This window comes from Abramis brama (genome assembly GCF_963993115.1).
Source record: "Abramis brama genome assembly, chromosome: 6".
NCBI classification, from domain to species: domain Eukaryota; kingdom Metazoa; phylum Chordata; class Actinopteri; order Cypriniformes; family Leuciscidae; genus Abramis; species Abramis brama.
Window position 1 is genome coordinate 36,587,992 of NC_139968.1, and position 18,247 is coordinate 36,606,238.

The following is an 18,247-nucleotide window of genomic DNA, read 5'->3' on the forward strand; positions in this document are numbered from 1 at the left end:
GATTAATACAACATTCCATTTTTCTACTTTCACATATTTAAAACAACAACATTTCAAACACTAGTGCTGGTAGATGATAAAACTGAAGAATGTTTTCCATTAGAGAAAACAGTTAAAGTCTTAATAAGGGCCAGACTTGCATTTATATATTATATATACTATAAATTTATAACTATGCCACAGATGCAGTGTGTGCGCATGTGCCACAGGAGGGTCAAACTCTGTCAGGGGGAGGATTCACACACCACAAGAACAGCTCGAGTGCTAACTGTTCATTTCATTTGGAGAAAATGTTTCACAGGTTTGTTTTGTTCTGTTTGAGCTGGCGGAGTATGATTGGTAAGTTATATAACCATTTTATAAATACAACTTTATGAAGCTAGTTTTATCTACAAATTGAAATATCCCATATGAAAAAATTCAAGTTATCGAAAATATCCAGCAGAATTAAGTGGTTCTCAACTCCAGTCCTCGGGACCCACTGCTCTGCATATTGTGTATGTCTCCCTTATTTAACACACCTGATTCAGATCATCAGTTCGTTAGGATAGACTCCATGAACTGAACTGAGTGTGTCAGATAAGAGAGACATCCAAAATGTGCAGAGCAGTGGGTCCCGAGGACTGGAGTTGAGAACCACTAAACTCCACACATTTATTTTGCTCTACAGCATATATATTTAAGACACAGCAAAGATGAAAGTATTTTCTCACTCACATATGCCTGTTCAAACACTATAGCTCACTGCCTCTGCTGCTGTTCTGAATGTTCTTCAGTGCACAATAAAGATGTAAACTTAAGCTATGTTCATGCTTTGTAAGCCAACAAGATTCTTAAACTTGAACAAAACCTGTTCATGTTCTCCAGGTGTGTTTGGTGAATCATTATCAGTGATGGAGGGAGATTCTGTCACTCTAAACACTGATCTTACTGAAATACCTGAAGATGATGACATACTGTGGAAATTTGGAGCTGAAAACTCCCCGATAGCTGAAATCAGCAAAGAGAACCGAATCTCCTCCACATCTGATGATGTTCCTGATGGGAGATTCAGAGACAGACTGAAGCTGGACGATCAAACTGGATCTCTGACCATCACAAACATCAGAACTGAACATGGTGGAGTTTATAAACTAGAGATAACTGGAGCGAAACTGACATCCAAAACATTCAGTGTTTCTGTCTATGGTGAGTAGTAGAGATGTAATTTGTAACTAATTTATATTCTAAAATTGTTAAACATTTTATTTTTGAGATGACAGATAGGGTACAACAGGGTTAAAGGCGCACCCTGAGAAAAAATGTGCTTTTCACTACTCCCATATTGTATGATAGCAGTAAAGAAAATCAACTTTGCATTGCTGTCGGCGATCACGTCAAGGATTAGAAGCGGTTGTTAAGAAATGCAGAGCTGAATTTTTGTGCCAATAAAGTCAAATCCGCCTTTTGCCACATTTAGCGTCATTGTACTTGTTCCATTATCCATATTTGTGTTTATTCTCTCATGTTTCTCAGCTCGTCTTCCTGTTCCTGTCATCATCAGTAACTCTTCACACTGTTCTTCATCTTCATCATCATCATGTTCACTGCTGTGTTCAGTGTTGAATGTGTGTGATGCGACTCTCTCCTGGTACAAAGGAATCAGTGTATTGTCCAGCATCAGTGTGTGTGATCTCAGCATCAGTCTCTCTCTACCTCTGGAGGTGGAATATCAGGATAAAAACACCTACAGCTGTGTGCTGAACAATCCCATCAGCAACCAGACCACACATCTGGACATCAACACACTCTGTCACACATGTGCAGGTATAATGGTGTTGATATTAAAGTTGATTAACTGAGTTGATCTATCAAGTTACACAGTGCTGATGTTGGATAGTGTTGTTTAGATCCAAGGGACAGATTCACTCACACTAATGGCTAATTTTGTCCATTACAGATCAAGGCCTACCTTTATTGTACATAGTGTTGATCTCTGCTGCGGCTGCTGGATCTCTGATGATTGTTTCTGCAGTCATGATCTTCTGCATCTGTAGGAAACAAAGAAAAACAAACCAAGAAGGCAAGTTTATTTTATTTTTCTTAAGTTGGTGATCTTTCACGGACTGAGCTACAATGAAAAATACATTTCACCACACTGTAAAAATTTGTTTTAGTTAAACAAATAAGGCAACCTATCACATTCAGGCCTGGTTTCACAAACAGGGTTTAGATCAATCCAGAATTAGGCCTTAGTTCAATTAGGACATTTAAGTAACTTTTCTAAACATGCCTCAGCTTGCCTTAAGTTAACTTATTCGCTCCAATTAAAGTCAACTTACATACATTTGTTAATTTAATGAACGTCTTTTGAACTTCTTGAAATTTTTGCCAAGGCAACTAAAAAACAAGTCAACCTATCACACTCAACTTTCTAAGTAAACTCAACTAATTCGCTTCAACTAAAAAGTTGTTTTTTCAAAGAATAATAGTTACATAATTTCAAGCTGCAATGCATGCTGGGAACTGGCACAACATTGGGTGCTTCTCAATATCCCTCCTCGTCTCCTTGCTCCGGAAACCGATCGAGCTCAGCCATCTTGAAGGACATCTCAATTCTCCTCCCCCATCACGTATAAATTCTCCTCCCCCATCACATCGGTCACAATCATTTTAATTTATACTTTACCTTTGCAGTTTATATAAACCACACACCTCACATATATATATATATATATTATTTTTTTATTTTATCAGGGACAGTACACATTAATAAAACATAACCATATGTAAAATGCGACAGATTTAGCCAACACTGGCTAATTTTCATCCGTTGTCCCTTCAGCAGGTTGATGTTAAGGACATATACAGCACAATACAGAAAAATAACAAATAAAAAACTACCATACCAGAATACCTATAAATGTTCACAATTTTGATTTAACATTAACCATCTTTTCAGCTTTTTTGAGAAACCAAAATGACCTGTTATTTGTTTTAATTCTTTCAACTCCGTTGGAAGTCTATTCCATTCATGTGTTCCTCTTAAAAACCAAAGATAGCTGACCAAAGGTAGTTTTTCGTAATGGCACCTTACAATCACCCCTAAACAACAACAGGGTTGACAATTTCAACAGGGTATCTTGCTTTATTATTATTTATGAATTTCTTAAATAACCAAACTAAACATAAGGGCAGATCCTTTGAGCGCCGCTGATGACGCGGTGAAGGGACGCTCGAGTGATCAAGTATTCCAATGTATAAAAAAGCTTTCATTCGATCCCTCTGTCCTCATTTTCTTTCCTTGCAGCCTTCCCTCGCATCCTACAGGGGGTGGAGCTGAGACGCGAGGAAAGGAAATGAGGATGCACAAATAAGAATTGAGAAGCATCCATTGTTCATGTAAAATAGTTTGTTCAGATAACTTAATTTGGAAAGTTAGGACAACATTTGGAAAAGTTTTGGGAAAAAACTGCATTCATTTAGACATTTCATCTGGGTTTATTGATAAATTATCTTCAAAGCATGTCTTTCTAAATTTAATGATAAAAACATTGTGTCATGATTCATGAATTTCCTAAAGATAGCTGTAGAGATGTGTGTGTGTTTCACCCATAAATGTGAAATGAAATGTATTAATTGCATTTTAAAAATCACAGCATTTAACATATTTAATTTTGTGCAGTAACATTTTAACTGGCCCAATATATTATTTGAAGAAACAGATCTAGTTATGATTAAGTTTTGTTGTTTAATTCATGTACCATTGTTGTAAAAACAGTCCAGGCTCTTAAAGATGAGATCACTTACGCCGAGCCAACATTCTACAGAAGAAAACCACATAAATCGGTAAGATAATTTATTCATAATGGACCCTTTTCACAGACGGTGATGGCGCGTTTCAACGGTTATCAATATCGTAAATCCAGCTAAGTATTTTTTTTTAATAAAAAATCTAGAAATGTAGCAGGCAGAAAAATTATATCTCTGCGCCCAAGTAGCAGTGCTTCGCCTGTGCTTCCCCCTAATATAGTCCCAAGTCAATATCTGCCTAGGAAATCGCCTAGTGTTAATCTGCATCGCTATTTGTACTCATTGTGAATACACAGGCCACAAGAAGTAATTAGGTGGGTTTTTTTTATTTATTTTTTTTATTTATCACTTTTACTCAGGACATGCTAGCTGGCAACAAAGGATTCCATTCATTAAGTTAAGCTAAGCTAGCGCTGACCCTGTCAAACTAAAACAATGCATGCACTGAGACAAAAATGCATTTGCCCACCTATCTAAATATAGGAAAGAAGGTGAATAAGCCCTATTTCAAAATACAGTGCAGTGTTCCTTTAACCACTTTCAGGTGACATTGTTAGAAAAAGTATCATATTTAAACTCACATCTAACCTCAATCAAACTTTAAAAAAATGTTTTTTATTATTATATGATCATTTTTTTACAGAAAGTTAAAGAGGAAGATAATGTGGAGTATGCATCGGTTGCCATTAGAAGATGATCGGACAGAGTGGTATTGTGAGTTGTAACAGATGGCGTCAGGCAGGAAGACAAAGACAGAATAATAGAGTTTCAAATGTATTTTAATAACAAGTAATCCAAAAATTGGGCAGACACATTAACACAACACATCTATAACGGTGACATCACTTTGTGATGGGAGGCTTTGGAGGAGGAGGAGGAGGACAAGGTGATGGCGATGGGCAGGTGACGGCAGGATGACGAGACCCCAGCAGAAACCATGGAGAGTTCCTGATGGCACAGACCCAGAGCTCTCCAGTGTTGATAGCCCAGGGTGGAGATGAGGGACGGAGGAGCCAAGATGTTGCTGGCTTGGCTGTCGACATCTGGGCGACAACCTGCGGAAACAGAGCCGGTGGATCCGATGGCCCAGGCCGAGGGTCGAGGGAGCTGAGGACAGAGGTGATGCCGACAGGAAGGAGCAACCTGCATGCAGCCGAAGGGGTGGAGGGGTGGAGCCAAGATGGAGCCAACAGATCGACGGGCCGAGGTGGAGTAAAGGGATTTGAGGCCAGAGGCAAAGCTGCAGGATCATCTTGAACAGGCGATGCTGTGGTTGCATGACCCATGGCTTGACATCCTGGCCGGACATCTATAAAGACGGCACAGGGCTGCAGACATCTAGTAGCGATGGGGTTCGAAGACTGGCTAAACTATGTGATGATGGTAATATAAGGCAGATAAAGTCCCAGTTAGAATGACACAGTCAATGCAGGTCAATGAAAGTGATAAATCCCAGACCATATAGTCCATACTTTAAGCAGCGATGATGATTTGGATGCTGGGTGGGATAGGGTGGAAGTCGATACGTCAGTATTGAAGTCAATAAGCTAGACCTCAGTATCTGTTCTCTCGGCCTCACACTCCTGGTCATACTCACATTGGGGCTCCACTTCCGTCCTCTTATCCTCAGGCTCTGACTCACTCATCGCAGCGGGTGGACTCTCTAGGTGTGCGGGGGCACACGGTCCCTGCGGTCAATTGTGGTTCGGTCTTATCTCATGGTCGGTTGCAGGAAGGCACATGAAGAAGAAGATTAGTTCCAAAAATAGTTTAATAACAAGTAATCTAAAAGACGGGCAGTCAAGAATTAACACAACACATCAATGGTGACATGGGTATTGCGCAGAATTTTATCTGCCTTCATCATCATCACTTGTTACATTACTCTTACATGCAGGAACTGTTTTTTGTTGTTGTTGTTGTTATTTTAACCCTAAGCTTAAAAAAAACTGTTTCCACACAGACATTTCATTGGCTCATTTCTCTTTAAATGTAAATATTCTGAGATAATTAATAAAAACCTCTCCTAACAAACAAAGCTTGAGGCTTTGGGATGCCTTTGTCAGACTAAGGTCAGGCCTAATAATTTAGCCCTGACCAAATGCATACACTGAAAGCCAGTTTGTAAGTAAAAGTGAAACCATCTGTGGTCTCGTTTTTTTACATCCATAGCCTGTGTTTGAGGTGTCAGTGTGGTTTTAGAGTGTTTTTCCATTCCCATATGAAGCTCACAGTTTGACTTCTGCTCTACACAAATCTTCTTTAAAAATGCTGGACCCATCATTGAAGTTTGACAGATAAAAGATTATCAGAAATCAAACAGTGATATACATATAGCCTATATTGTGAGCTTGTACTGTGTCAGTGTGAAATAAGAAAATATAATATATGTACCCACATTAATTTACCCACATATCAAGTGATTGCTCAAAACGCTTGTAGTGATACTGTATGTGTGAATTATTTACATTAACATTAAAGGTAATATGCATTTCTCTGTAAATCTATTACCCTGGATACTCAGGCTGTGATATAAGCACAAGTGTAGATAATCATGTATATAAGATTTGCTAGTTTCAGTCATTATTTCTAGTGGAGTTAGCAGAGGTTATTTCTAAGAAGCACCACCTCACTCTGCAGCCTCACATCCTGTACCTTTAAAAAATATACCATCCTGCTTCTGTCCACAAACGTTCAAGTCAATTTAATTATAGCTATCTTCAATGGTTGTTTGTCTTTTCTTTAGTTTTTATCAGTTTAGGGGAGTTATTAATCTAAAAGTAACAACGCTGCTAGCAGACTATGCCCGGTGTCACAGACAAGGCTTATAGGAGTTCACTTTTAAAATGAAAATTCTGTCATCATATACTCACCCTCATGTTGTTTCAAACCTGTATGAATTTCTTTCTTCTGATGAACAGAAAGGAAGATATTTAAAAGAATGTCAGTAACCAGACAGTTTTTGGGTCCCACTGACTTCCATAGTAGGAAAAAAATATACTATGGAAGTCAATGGGACCCAAAAACTGTCTGGCTACTGACATTCTTCTAAATATTTTCCTTTGTGTTCAGCAGAAGAAAGAAATTCATACAGGTTTGAAACAACATGAGGGTGAGTATATGATGACAGAATTTTTAATTTAAAAGTGAACTTCTCCTTTAAATATCCCTTAAAAAAAAAGTTTATTCGAATGTTCTATTAGTAGACTTCTTTTAAACTAAAAATAAGAAAGTATACTTTGTCTACATTTTATATACTTCTTAAAAATATACTTTATGTACTTCTCAGAAATATACCGGTACTTAAAATTACACTTAAGTGTACTTGACTTATGCTGAGTGAAAAGTCCAAATATATTTGGCCTGTACTTGTACTCAATCTTTTAATTGAGATATACTTAAACGTATAATTAAGTATTCAAAGTACTTGGCTTGTAGTTGTGTTAATCTTTTGATCGAGTAGTCTATTAAATATACTTTTTCTAACATAGTTTTTCATATACAGTCTTATGAAACTTACACAGTTTTATGAAACTTACATGAGTATCTGAATTTTTGTGTAGGCAAGTCCACTAGTAGTGTAAATAAGAATTTACTTTAATTCTACGTTACTCTTTCCCCACCATTGACTGAATAGTCCAGCTATCCATGTTTTCACTGTTATACTAGGGGGCGCTATGGCACATCTTCTAGTACAGGACTCGATCTAATCCACCTGTGTTTTGATCATCGTTCTGAATCTGATCAAGGTGTAGTCTTGGACAAACATTTGATTTTCTCATTTTTATGTTTAAAATGTTGCCTTTCTTTATCAAACTTACCGACATTCAAGTTGTAGACTTGGGTGCGAATCAAACACAAATGAATCTTCCAGGTGATCTGTTCAAACATAACTCAGCACACAGAACTCAATATTCCAGAACCCAAAATCACCAATCCAGAGCCATAAAATCAGGCTCCAGCTAGTCTACGCTAACCAACGAAAACCCCCAACTAAGAACTTTTATGAGCCCAGCTAAAGGAAGAACTTGTCAATGTGAGATAGCTTGGAAAAGAATGATTGGTTCAGAGATGACACAACTCGAGCCCACAACATTCCAGACCTCCTCCTCCTTAAGGACCTCTGAACGAACAAACCAATTCTCTTCTCTTCAAACCAGAGAACTGAGATTTTACCTAACTATACATAAAATCATTCAAGAACAATTTTCAACGGACTTATAAATCAAACATCATGCAACTACAATGATTCGATTTTGTGTCTACAATAAATGTGTGTCTAATATGCTTAGATCCCATATAATTCATGTAATTGTCACGGTGTGACAAATAGCATATGGAACTTATTCCCGCTGAAGCAGTGTTCCCGGTGGGACACTTTGAGTGTAACCCCGTCCCCAGGCCTGTGTGTGCGTCTGTTGCCATGACAACCCCAAATGACAGATTGGCAACAGGTGTGGGGAATTTACTCTGAGAGTTTGGGTGAGGCCTCGTCAACATTGGAGAGGATAAAAAGCAAGAGAGAGAGGTGGTTGAGTTTGGTTTTTCTCCCCCGTGAGAAGTTGTTTTACTGGGTGGTAGCAGTTATTGGAGGACTGGTGAATGAAGAGGAGAGTGTTGACTTGATGAGGGACTCGAGGAGAACAGAAGGAGAGTGAAATACCCCGTTTGCATTGGAGAGGAGCTAAGTAACCGAGAACTGAGTCTCGTAATTGCATGTGTTCGACACTGAATTGGATGTGGTTTGGAGTGTTTGGATCACGATCATAAATATCACTGAGTGGATTGTATTGATTCATTACCGATCTCTTACCTCTCCCTCCATTATAAATGATGTGAACTCTGCCTGTGTCTGTGAAGAAAAACATCCAAAAACATCCCAAAACATCCTCAGCAGCATTGATGATCGCGGCCCCCTCGGACAGAGACCCAAGGGTGAGTGTTGGCTTTAAATTGCACTTCGTGAAGTGAGTTTGCAGTGCCTAAAATTGACGTTTTCCCCCACATTATATGCTTGAAGTGGAATTGTCGTGTGTGTGGAAGATACATTCCTTTTTGCCAGGCACTCTCCATGTGTTATGCTGGTCGACTGTCAATAGTGAGAGTTCTGTGACATTGATCTGTTCTAACTGTCTGGATGTTGAGGAATTATCATCTGGGATTTGAATTAACCCCTCTGTTTGCGCTAATAGGAGAGGAGATGCCCTGTTGAAATGTTCACTATCTGTCTCAGTAAAAGCCCCGTGCAGCCTGTCGACTTCGAGTCTGCTGTATCCTGATAGCCCACCTGTGCTGGGAGAAGTGACCGTCCCTCTGTCACGAACGTGAGGCTGGCACGCCCTGTCTGAAATATCTACTCTGTTTGTGTCAGAAGAAGCCCCGTTCAGCCCGTCGACTTCGAGTCTGCTGTATCCCTGCAACTCATCTGTATTGTGAGAAGTGTTCGTTCCTTTCAACGCATGTGAACTGTATACTTTGTCTGAAGCATCCATTCTGTCTGTCTCAGTAGAAGCCCCGTGCAGCCTGTCGACTTCGAGTCTGCTGCATCCTTATAGCCACCCCACCTTAAGACCGTGTACCTGCCGTATGCGTACCTGACTGATATCCATCCGCCCCAAATTCCGCACCTGTGAAGGAAGGAAGGTTGGAATTACCTACTTACCAGAGGAGACTTACCGGACCGCTCACTTGCCAACCGCATCCCCACCTTAGGACTGTGCACCTGCCGTATACACACCTGACTGATATCCATTCGCCCCAAATTCTGCACCTGTGAAAGAAGGAAGGAAGGTTGGAAGTACCTACTTACCAGAGACTTACCGGACTGCTCACTTGCCAACCGCATCCCCACCTGTGAAAGACCTACTTGACCACCCACCTGTTCGCCGTCCATCTACTGCAGGGTCCGCACTGAGGAAGAGGGCGGGAGAGTCCCCGGTCGCTGCACCGTTCACCTTCGATCCCTGAGGGCAACAAAGAAGAAGATTTTAGATTAGGATTTCCAATTTGCTTTTACTTGAAATAAAACTTGTTAAATTTATTCTCTGTCTCCGACTCTTCCCTCTGACACGCTCCTCAAGGTGGTCCTGGTTCAGGGGTGGGCGCAGTCTAGCTTGGCCCACCCGACCTGTGACAGAATTGTTATAACTATTGGAGGCTTGAATGAAAGTGTCGTGCTTCCTATCAGCATGACCGTATGTTCTTAATTCAAAAGATGGCTTGAATGAAATCAGTGTAAAATGTTTCATAGTCTTATAATAGTAATGTCTAAACTGTGGCCTCTGTTCTCTCTGCTAGAGCTTAGAGAAAGGAGATCCCAGATAACGCATGATTTACGAGGAGGCAAATAAAGCCAGTTTCTAATTGGTCCAATCTCTTCAGGAGGTGGGACAAACTTTTGAGTTTAAAATCTTAGACAAGAAACAAACTCTCGCTCTCTCCGTGCTCTCTCTGTTCTCGCTCTCTCAGACTAGTAACCATGTAAATGCGCAGACGAAATAACCCAAATCAAGATCTGAAGAACATGGGTTAAGCAACTCTCCTCTCAATTTCCTTTCTTTTCTTAGTTTCCTTTCTTTTCCGTGTGAGTCTCAGTTAAGTTTTGCGGCAAAGTTTCGTTCCACGATTCGACAAAACCAGCTTAAGACAAAGACTTTCGATCCAGCCGCCAGCACACCAGGTGACTGGCCGCCCCAGACATCAGGCATGAGGAGACCAGCCAGCGAACGAACTCGGGAAACCCCTTTTACGCAGACAAAGGGAATCCCCAAAGCAAAGACAAGCAAGTACCTCCAGACTCTTAAACTGAACTGGTGTATTTATATAAATGTAATAACCTGTCTAAGAAACGATAGAAGGGTTAAATTAATGATTGATGGTTCGTTCCAGGTCATGTCTTATAAGTGCATTATAGAAACTTGGGATTACATCATCTCACTCTTAAACTCGCTCTTAAAACTTAATCTTTCCTTACTCTTTCTTTCTGCAACGCGTATGGATGTGTGTGTGTTTTTGTTAGATATTCATTTTATGTGTTAGAATAATCAAAGTCTTGTTTGTATTTTAAACAGAAGTATTACTTGTGTTAGGTGCTTATCAAATTTAATGTCTTAAACTTCTGATCTAATTACCTTGCTAACTATAGTGTTTCACTATAGTTCGGATATTTATATCCGTTGCAGAGTTGATAGTCACAGCCAGTTCAAATGAACCGCGAACGAGTCATTTGCTCGGTTGTAATAAGTGACTCTTTCGAATTCCCTATAAATTAATTAATAATTCCTTTCCTTGGCCGTGAATAAATTGGGAGGTGTTACTAGACACCTATAGGAACACATGGTGTAAAAAAAGCAGATTGGCAAAAAAAATGCCTAACTTTCCCTAACTATAACCCAGGCCAGTATAGTTAGCCAAATTCATCCATAGCCATTATGGGCACATTCTGCCCTGTATCAAAAGTCTGCATGCTCTGTAAAGAAAAACAAATGTCAAGGTTATTGTCAGATAGTAAAGTACACGTAGTTTCTTTTGTCTGCTGTGCTGCCGCGTTCTTCGCTGCCGAATCTGCCCTGTCGTTTCCTGTTGAAACAATCCTTGTTATTAGCACACTTACAGTCAGCAATTTTGTTAGGGAGAAGAATGGCTTTTTGCAGGGCTTTTACCCAGTTAAACGCAGTGTCCTCCCAACATTTATTGTTCCACCTGTACGATGGCTTTCAGCAAAATTTAACCCCTTGGTATGGCAATTGTTACCATCCCCCTTTTGATGCATGATGCACATGATGGTGTTTAGGTAAACAAAGTTTGCAACACTAACCCAAATGTTGTCCTTCAACCAAATTTCCCCCCAGACATCTTTCTCTGCCTCTGAAACAAAATATTACGTAAGCCACAATCTCATCTTCTTATCTAATAAATTGAAGGGCACTGGCCTTGAGTCTTACTGCTTTTCAGGCCTTTTATTTAGTCTCTTAAGTCAGTCATCTACAAACATTTTCAATGTCAAAGTCATCAATTGTTTCTATCAGGTCAGGTCGTGGTGTACAGACTTGGTCAGTGTCAGCCAAACAACATTCTCCTCCTTTGTTCACAATAATCATACATATTATTGGCTCTCCCGATAATTTGATATTGACTTAGCCAATGTGTCACATACATACTTAAACTGATCCAGAAAGTAATTCAAATCAACACCATAAATGACAAAAGTAATTACTACCAGACAGTGGTTGATGACCAATCAACTTAAAACTTGCCCCATGTTCTGTATTGTCTTTTCATCAGATTTTTGCTTCTTTAAACTTTGTCATTTGCCTTAACCCATCTGTAATAAGACTCATTCCAGAGGTTAATGACACAATATACACTATGGAGACAAAAATAGCTCTCCTAAACTAGCACATACCAAACATGAATCAACACTCAAACACACACACTCATACCTGACTATGAACTCATATTCATATCTTATGGTGTTTACTCTAAACATATTTAAATTTTAAATAAGATTTTAAACTTCTCATTTTCCTGTAGCTTTTATATAATTTTACATGGTCTCTTTACCAGTTTCAAAGCACGTTTGTTCATTATTCATTTTCTCTTAGAAAAGGCAGCTGGGTTGTTTTGGTTCATTATTCATTATTTTGCTTCAGCTTGCTTTAGCAGGCCGATAACAGAAATACAGACAGAGTACAATCCCTTCCTCCACTCAAGCAGTCTCTCTCACTATACATAAATAATCTTTTCAACAGCCCCCTAAGACTGTAACTTAGACTCAATCTAATAATTAATTCATTACAATAACATTTGACCATTCACCTTTGTTATCCAGACTTTTTCTTGAATCTACAAAAGCTGTCTTCATCTTTAGCCACCACCATGTCTAACAACCTTCAGGAGTTAAAACTATCTTATTGACATATTATTTCAATATCAACACTTCTATAAATTTTCTCAAACAAATAATGGCAATCACCTCATGGTCTCAGCTGGCTCTTGAAAGCCCATTCCCATCAGCTCTTTATCTATAATCTTCATCAGGGTGTTGTCCCCTGGCATAGTTACACTTGTCACAATGAAAAACAAGCCATGCAATGAATGCAGAAATGAATGAAATTCAGATAAGCAAACTGTTTCAGCCAATCACACGTTTATCCTTTGAAAGCAAAATATCAGCTCCTAGTTCTTTCATGGTCAACACTATTCCTCCATGTTCAAAAACACTAACAAGCTGTTTGTTTAATCAGATGCCTTTCTACATTTTTTTCATTTAGCAACTGTTAATCCCGTAATACTGCTTCTACTTATTTGATCACATTTCATCTTAATTTTTGTTGTCAAGTTCTCAATTACTTCAATGTATTTTTCAACTCATATTTTTAGTAATTATCTGTAATTTTACATCAACCTGTATTCACCAATTCACTTATAAAAAAAAAATATTATAGATCTTATTATAGCTGTCTCCCTCTTTGTCTCACAGTGTTCACATTAGTTCAGAAACACAAGTCAGCTATAATATTATTTCAAAGTCTTACTGAAAAATGATTCCCTTCAGAATTCAATCTTTTGACCTTTTTTATCTCTTATTCTTTCTCAGACGAAAACTTTGATATCGTCATTAAACGATTCTACATTCAACCCCACATTAATACCAGAAATTTCTGTTACTTTCACATTTTCTCACCTTCTGAGTGGGCATTTACAATTACGGGCTAAATGGCCCTGAACACAATTAAAACACTCTCTGTCATCTGATGGGTTTGTGTATCAGCCTCAACTACAGCAACACACTGTGAGCTTGCAAACAGCTCCAACTTACTGCACACCCTTGAAGTAGTGTGTCCCAATCAGGAATGTAAACAGAGCCACTGATAAGCAGTTCTCTGTATTCTTTTACAGTCCACCAGTGGTGGATTCAATCGCAATAGCCAAATCATAATCTTCATTATTATCATTGGCAGCACATTCATTTTCATAAGCTGAATGGAAAATCCATAATTACATTTACTTGCTTTTTGTAATCATCGGAAGCAATAGGCCTACAAGGCTAAAAATTTACAATTTTCAGTTTCTTTCTTTGTTTAGCCAGTCAAGTTGTTGTTTAAATTTCCAAACACAATCAAAACCCTGACTACCATTTACTTAATAATTTCTCCACATTTCTTTGAAGTGAGCTTCAGAGCACAGCTGCTTACAGCGTTTGCTCTCTTCTGTCTCACTGTTTGTTTCAGGACTCTTCATAAAGTATAACATTTGTACTATATGCCATCAATTTCATTAAACCTGGTTTGAAACAGTATTCCTCTATCAAATGGTTAGTCTGCATATTCAAGTTAATGTTATCATTATTTTCTCAGTCCCACTTATCTCTGCTGTTTCACAAAAAAAAAATATATTATTACTCATATCTCAATTCCTAAATCGCACAGACAGCCATTATAGCTGCTTGCTCCTTACCCTAACTCTTGTTATAAATTCTCTAGACATCATTATTTTATCACTAAAATATAATTGTTCCCCATTCTGCTTAATAAAACTTTTGTTCATTCCTCATCTTTGTCACTTAATTTGACTTAACAGGCGTTCATAAATAGTTCCATAAATTCTATCAGAAATTGAATTTTCATAACATACATTTTACTATATTTCTTCTCATCTTTCCCTACATGTTAGTTCCTTCTGCATCATTTTCCCTTCTTTTTGCTCTGCCTCATCTAACCAGTACACGATTTTTTGCTTACAATCCACACACACGTCTCTCACACAACAACCTTTTGTTTTTCACTTCCCTCTTCCATCGAGTCTCTCACCTCTGTCAGCCTAGTGACACTTAACATTCCCTCCCTGGGAAAATCATGGTACTTAATCAACTTTCCCATAATTTTTCTTCATTTGACTGTAAACCGGTGTACAAAACCAGTCGCATTTATGCCTCGTTTCCACTGAGCAGTACGGTACGGTACGGGACAGAACGGTACGGTTCGGGTCTGTTAACCATGATCTGGCTAGCGTTTCCACTGCCAACAGTACCCTTACTTGATAGGCGTGGTGTTTCGATCGACGTCATTTTCGCGCGAAGAAGAACATAGTAAACTACAATGGATGACATACAGCAGATCTTGTTCTTGCTCCTCGACATGTTTGTCACAAGAAGACAAGCGCCGACATTAGGTTTTTCTCAATATCAAGTACGCAAAGTTTGTAGGCCTACTTGCCATGCGACTCCTACATGGTACATCGCGTTCTTAAAAGCGTCACTCAGCTCGCTCTGCTACTCCGGTTATCTCTGTTAACTTACTCTGTATGTAACGTTACATTTTAAGCAACAATAAAACGAAATATGTTATAAAACACCACTCTGCCTCTTTTCGTTTTCGTTTAAATAAATTAAACATTATAGGGACACAAATGTGGTTCATGCGCAACGCATATTGATTATTCACTGCACGTTATACGTTATTCTATTTATAACAAAACGAAATTTAAAACACAACCCTAACGTTACCTCTTTTCGTTTAAAAAAATAAATAAAATAAACATATTCCAGGCAATATATGCATTTGTACAAATGTTGCAATAAACATCAGTGATAATCTTGTAATAAAAAATGACAAGAAACCATATTTCTTTTTGTAAAATTTCAGTTTTATCAATAATAGCCTATATAAAAGTTTAAGTAAAGTACAAGAAGCTATACAATAAGAAATAAAGCAAACAATTCAGTCAAATATCCAAATGCAGCGCTCTAGTCTAACATTACAAGTAAAGTAATACAAATAACGTTAATATGAAACTAAACTTAGCCCTCAGCCAAAACGATTGACAGGGAACTCATTATATATTCACGAGACCAAAGATCGCCCGTTAGGTCTACACAAAACGAATTATATCTTATGTTTAACCACTACCGTCGGAGTCAGCGACGAACGCCGAGGACTAGCCGAGGAAAGGCTCATCCAGCCGGGAAACATGAGCGCCGAGCGCCCGCTGAACGCATGGATCTCACAACCGGGGAAAAAAATAATCATCTTTATAAATAAACCACAGATTTGAGCTTTAAACAACTACATTCTCGCCTGAAAAACTCTTAAAATTACATTTAGTGATACAGTACCAGTAGTATTATATTAAACTGTATATTAAAAAATGGCGCTTCTTATGTTGTCATTCCTCTTGTAGCACGCGCAAGTGACGATTCTCTGTCAACCAATCAACGTCCTGCAGTGAGTCTCGCTCCACCTTTTAGTACCGTTCCACTGTGCTAGGTACCCCAATGGAAGGGTACCTAAAAAGTGGTACGGTACGGTTCGGCATTTTGGTACCATTCACAACTTTTGATAGTGGAAACGCAAATAAATGCGTACCGTTCCGTACCGTACCGTACCGCTCAGTGGAAACGAGCCATTACTGTTAGATGACCCCATTTTGGCTGAATCTCCTCTCTTGGATTTTTCCTTTTGACGCGCGTCTTACTAATCTGTCAAACGTCTTCAACAGATCCGATTTTTTCACCTAAAATCGGCCAGGTTTTAGCAAATATGCTCTGTGATTATCTGTGACTCTTCCGTTCACCTATTTAATCAACTGTGGTATTTCCGTCCACCTACGAGCTAGTTTTTTGTAGAAACCAGTCTGATTTTGTCAGATCAATTTCTCCCTCAAAACTTTCTCTGCTCGTACCAAAACGACGAATTCCGCCAATATGTTTCACGTTCACTCATCATTTTTGAACCCCCAAAAAGAAAAGAATTTAGCTGTCTCTTACCAGAGATGTTTGTTGCCACGGGTTCGTTTTCACTTTAATTCCAGTGGTTGCTTCCTCCGGACCCCGGCGGAACGGCCCCTTGTCCCTCAAAACTGTTAGGGTAGGGCTGTGACTCTGAGTCCAGGAGGCCAATTCACCGTCCGCTCTCGGGTCCGAAGGGCACATCCAAGGAAATCCTAACTTCTGACACCAATTGTTGTGGCAAAAATTCTCATTAAAGGGATACTTCACCTCTGGAAAGATGAATGTGTATTTAAAATAGGTCATTTATGTAGAAGAAATGTGAAGAAATTTTTGAATTTGGAGCTTTCTAGACTGAGAAAAGCCAGAAAATGTATTTTTGGCTTATGTGGATGAAAGACAACAACTCCCAGAATGCACTTCCTTCGCTGCCCTAGGAGGCCACTCCCAAGCCACGCCTACCGGTAAGAGAGTGCAGTTGAAAACAACAAGGCTAGGCTACTATTGAGACTCCGTGATGAGTTTGCCAGGGATTTCGAGATCGCCCAAAATGTCCGGGATTCGGCTTTTGCGTTCTACAGTCGCTGTAGCACCGTCAAGGATCAACGAACGCACGATGTAGAGTCATAAAACAGGGTTTATTCTGGTCTTGACAACCCGTGAGAACTGCTCACAAAAGAAAACAACATAAAAAAAACAAGATATCAGAGCTTGTTCTTATCCAATGTTACAACTTCGTTGATAAGACATTAATCACAGAAAAAAAATTTAAAGAACACGAACCTCGTGAGCTGACATCCCGGAGTGGGCTAAATAATCCTTTATCTTCTTCTCTATCTTCTTTCTCTCTTATTTTATAATTTTATCTCAAATTTTCACGTTTCTTTCATTCTTAGTGGAGCTAACCGGCAGCTACAGCCTGCAGATAGCATGTGTCTCAGCAAAATGGGCTCGGGCAGAAACCCAAACATAAACAATTGTACCCGCTATAATCTACCAGTAGATGGCGCAAAAGAGCACGCCTGGACACAGCTCAATGGGACATTAAATGCTAATACTGTTACAGTCGCCATGCATCATGTTTACTGTGGCGAGCAGGACGAGGCTAGGGCGGCGGGAGAACGACCATAGACTGTAAAAAAATATGGACGTAGTGTCTGTGACGTCACCCGTAGGTTTCTGAAGAGCATTTTTGAAGCCTAAAGTAGGCGGAGCCGGCCGTTGCCATCTTGGCCTTGCGTCACTCCCGGATAACAGAAAATGGGCAAGGCGGGGCGTGACGGGCTTTGGTGGAGCTGAGGAACCTGGCCATAGATATGAGCCTGGCTATCTGAAATCACTAGCTCGAGCCTCGACGTGATCGAGTTAGCTGATTATGTAAAGCCAATTATAAGTTCCTATTTTTGCCCTTCGAATTATAATAGTTAAAAGACATGGCTACAAGTGAGACTGTGTATTGTGATTCTGTAATATTCTGCTAGTTGAAAATGTATTATGCACTAATATTTCTTCGGGTCTCGTATCTCTCACGGAGGAGCGGGAATTTTCTTAGCAATGGTAAAACGCACATCAACCGATCACTTGTTTAGCGTTCATGTAAGCACTACATTCAGATTCACCAATCGGAAATAAATTCAGTTAGATTGAAACAAAAGGTGTGCATGTAAACAATGAATGGCGACCACAGAAAGCAAAAGCCGAATCCCGGACATTTTGAACGATCTCGCC

The 18,247-nt window shown here is 39.3% G+C and overlaps 1 protein-coding gene across 1 annotated transcript; it reads left to right on the forward strand.

Moving 5' to 3' along the window:
- The first annotated feature begins 296 nt into the window (after window positions 1–296).
- Window positions 297–6,620, forward strand: LOC311084856 (SLAM family member 5-like). The gene is made up of 6 exons (XM_084117146.1): window positions 297–339; window positions 868–1,188; window positions 1,516–1,806; window positions 1,940–2,062; window positions 3,761–3,828; window positions 4,436–6,620. Exons 1-6 carry the CDS (start codon window positions 333–335, stop codon window positions 4,487–4,489), a joined length of 864 nt encoding a protein of 287 aa, XP_083973272.1. The 5' UTR covers window positions 297–332; the 3' UTR covers window positions 4,490–6,620.
- The last annotated feature ends 11,627 nt before the right edge of the window (window positions 6,621–18,247 follow it).

Excerpts from the sequence above, each read along its gene's own strand:
- LOC311084856 (XM_084117146.1), top strand. Across the intron at positions 1,189-1,515 it reads ATTCAGTGTTTCTGTCTATG|CTCGTCTTCCTGTTCCTGTC; the intron begins GTGAGTAGTAGA and ends CATGTTTCTCAG. Across the intron at positions 1,807-1,939 it reads ACTCTGTCACACATGTGCAG|ATCAAGGCCTACCTTTATTG; the intron begins GTATAATGGTGT and ends TGTCCATTACAG.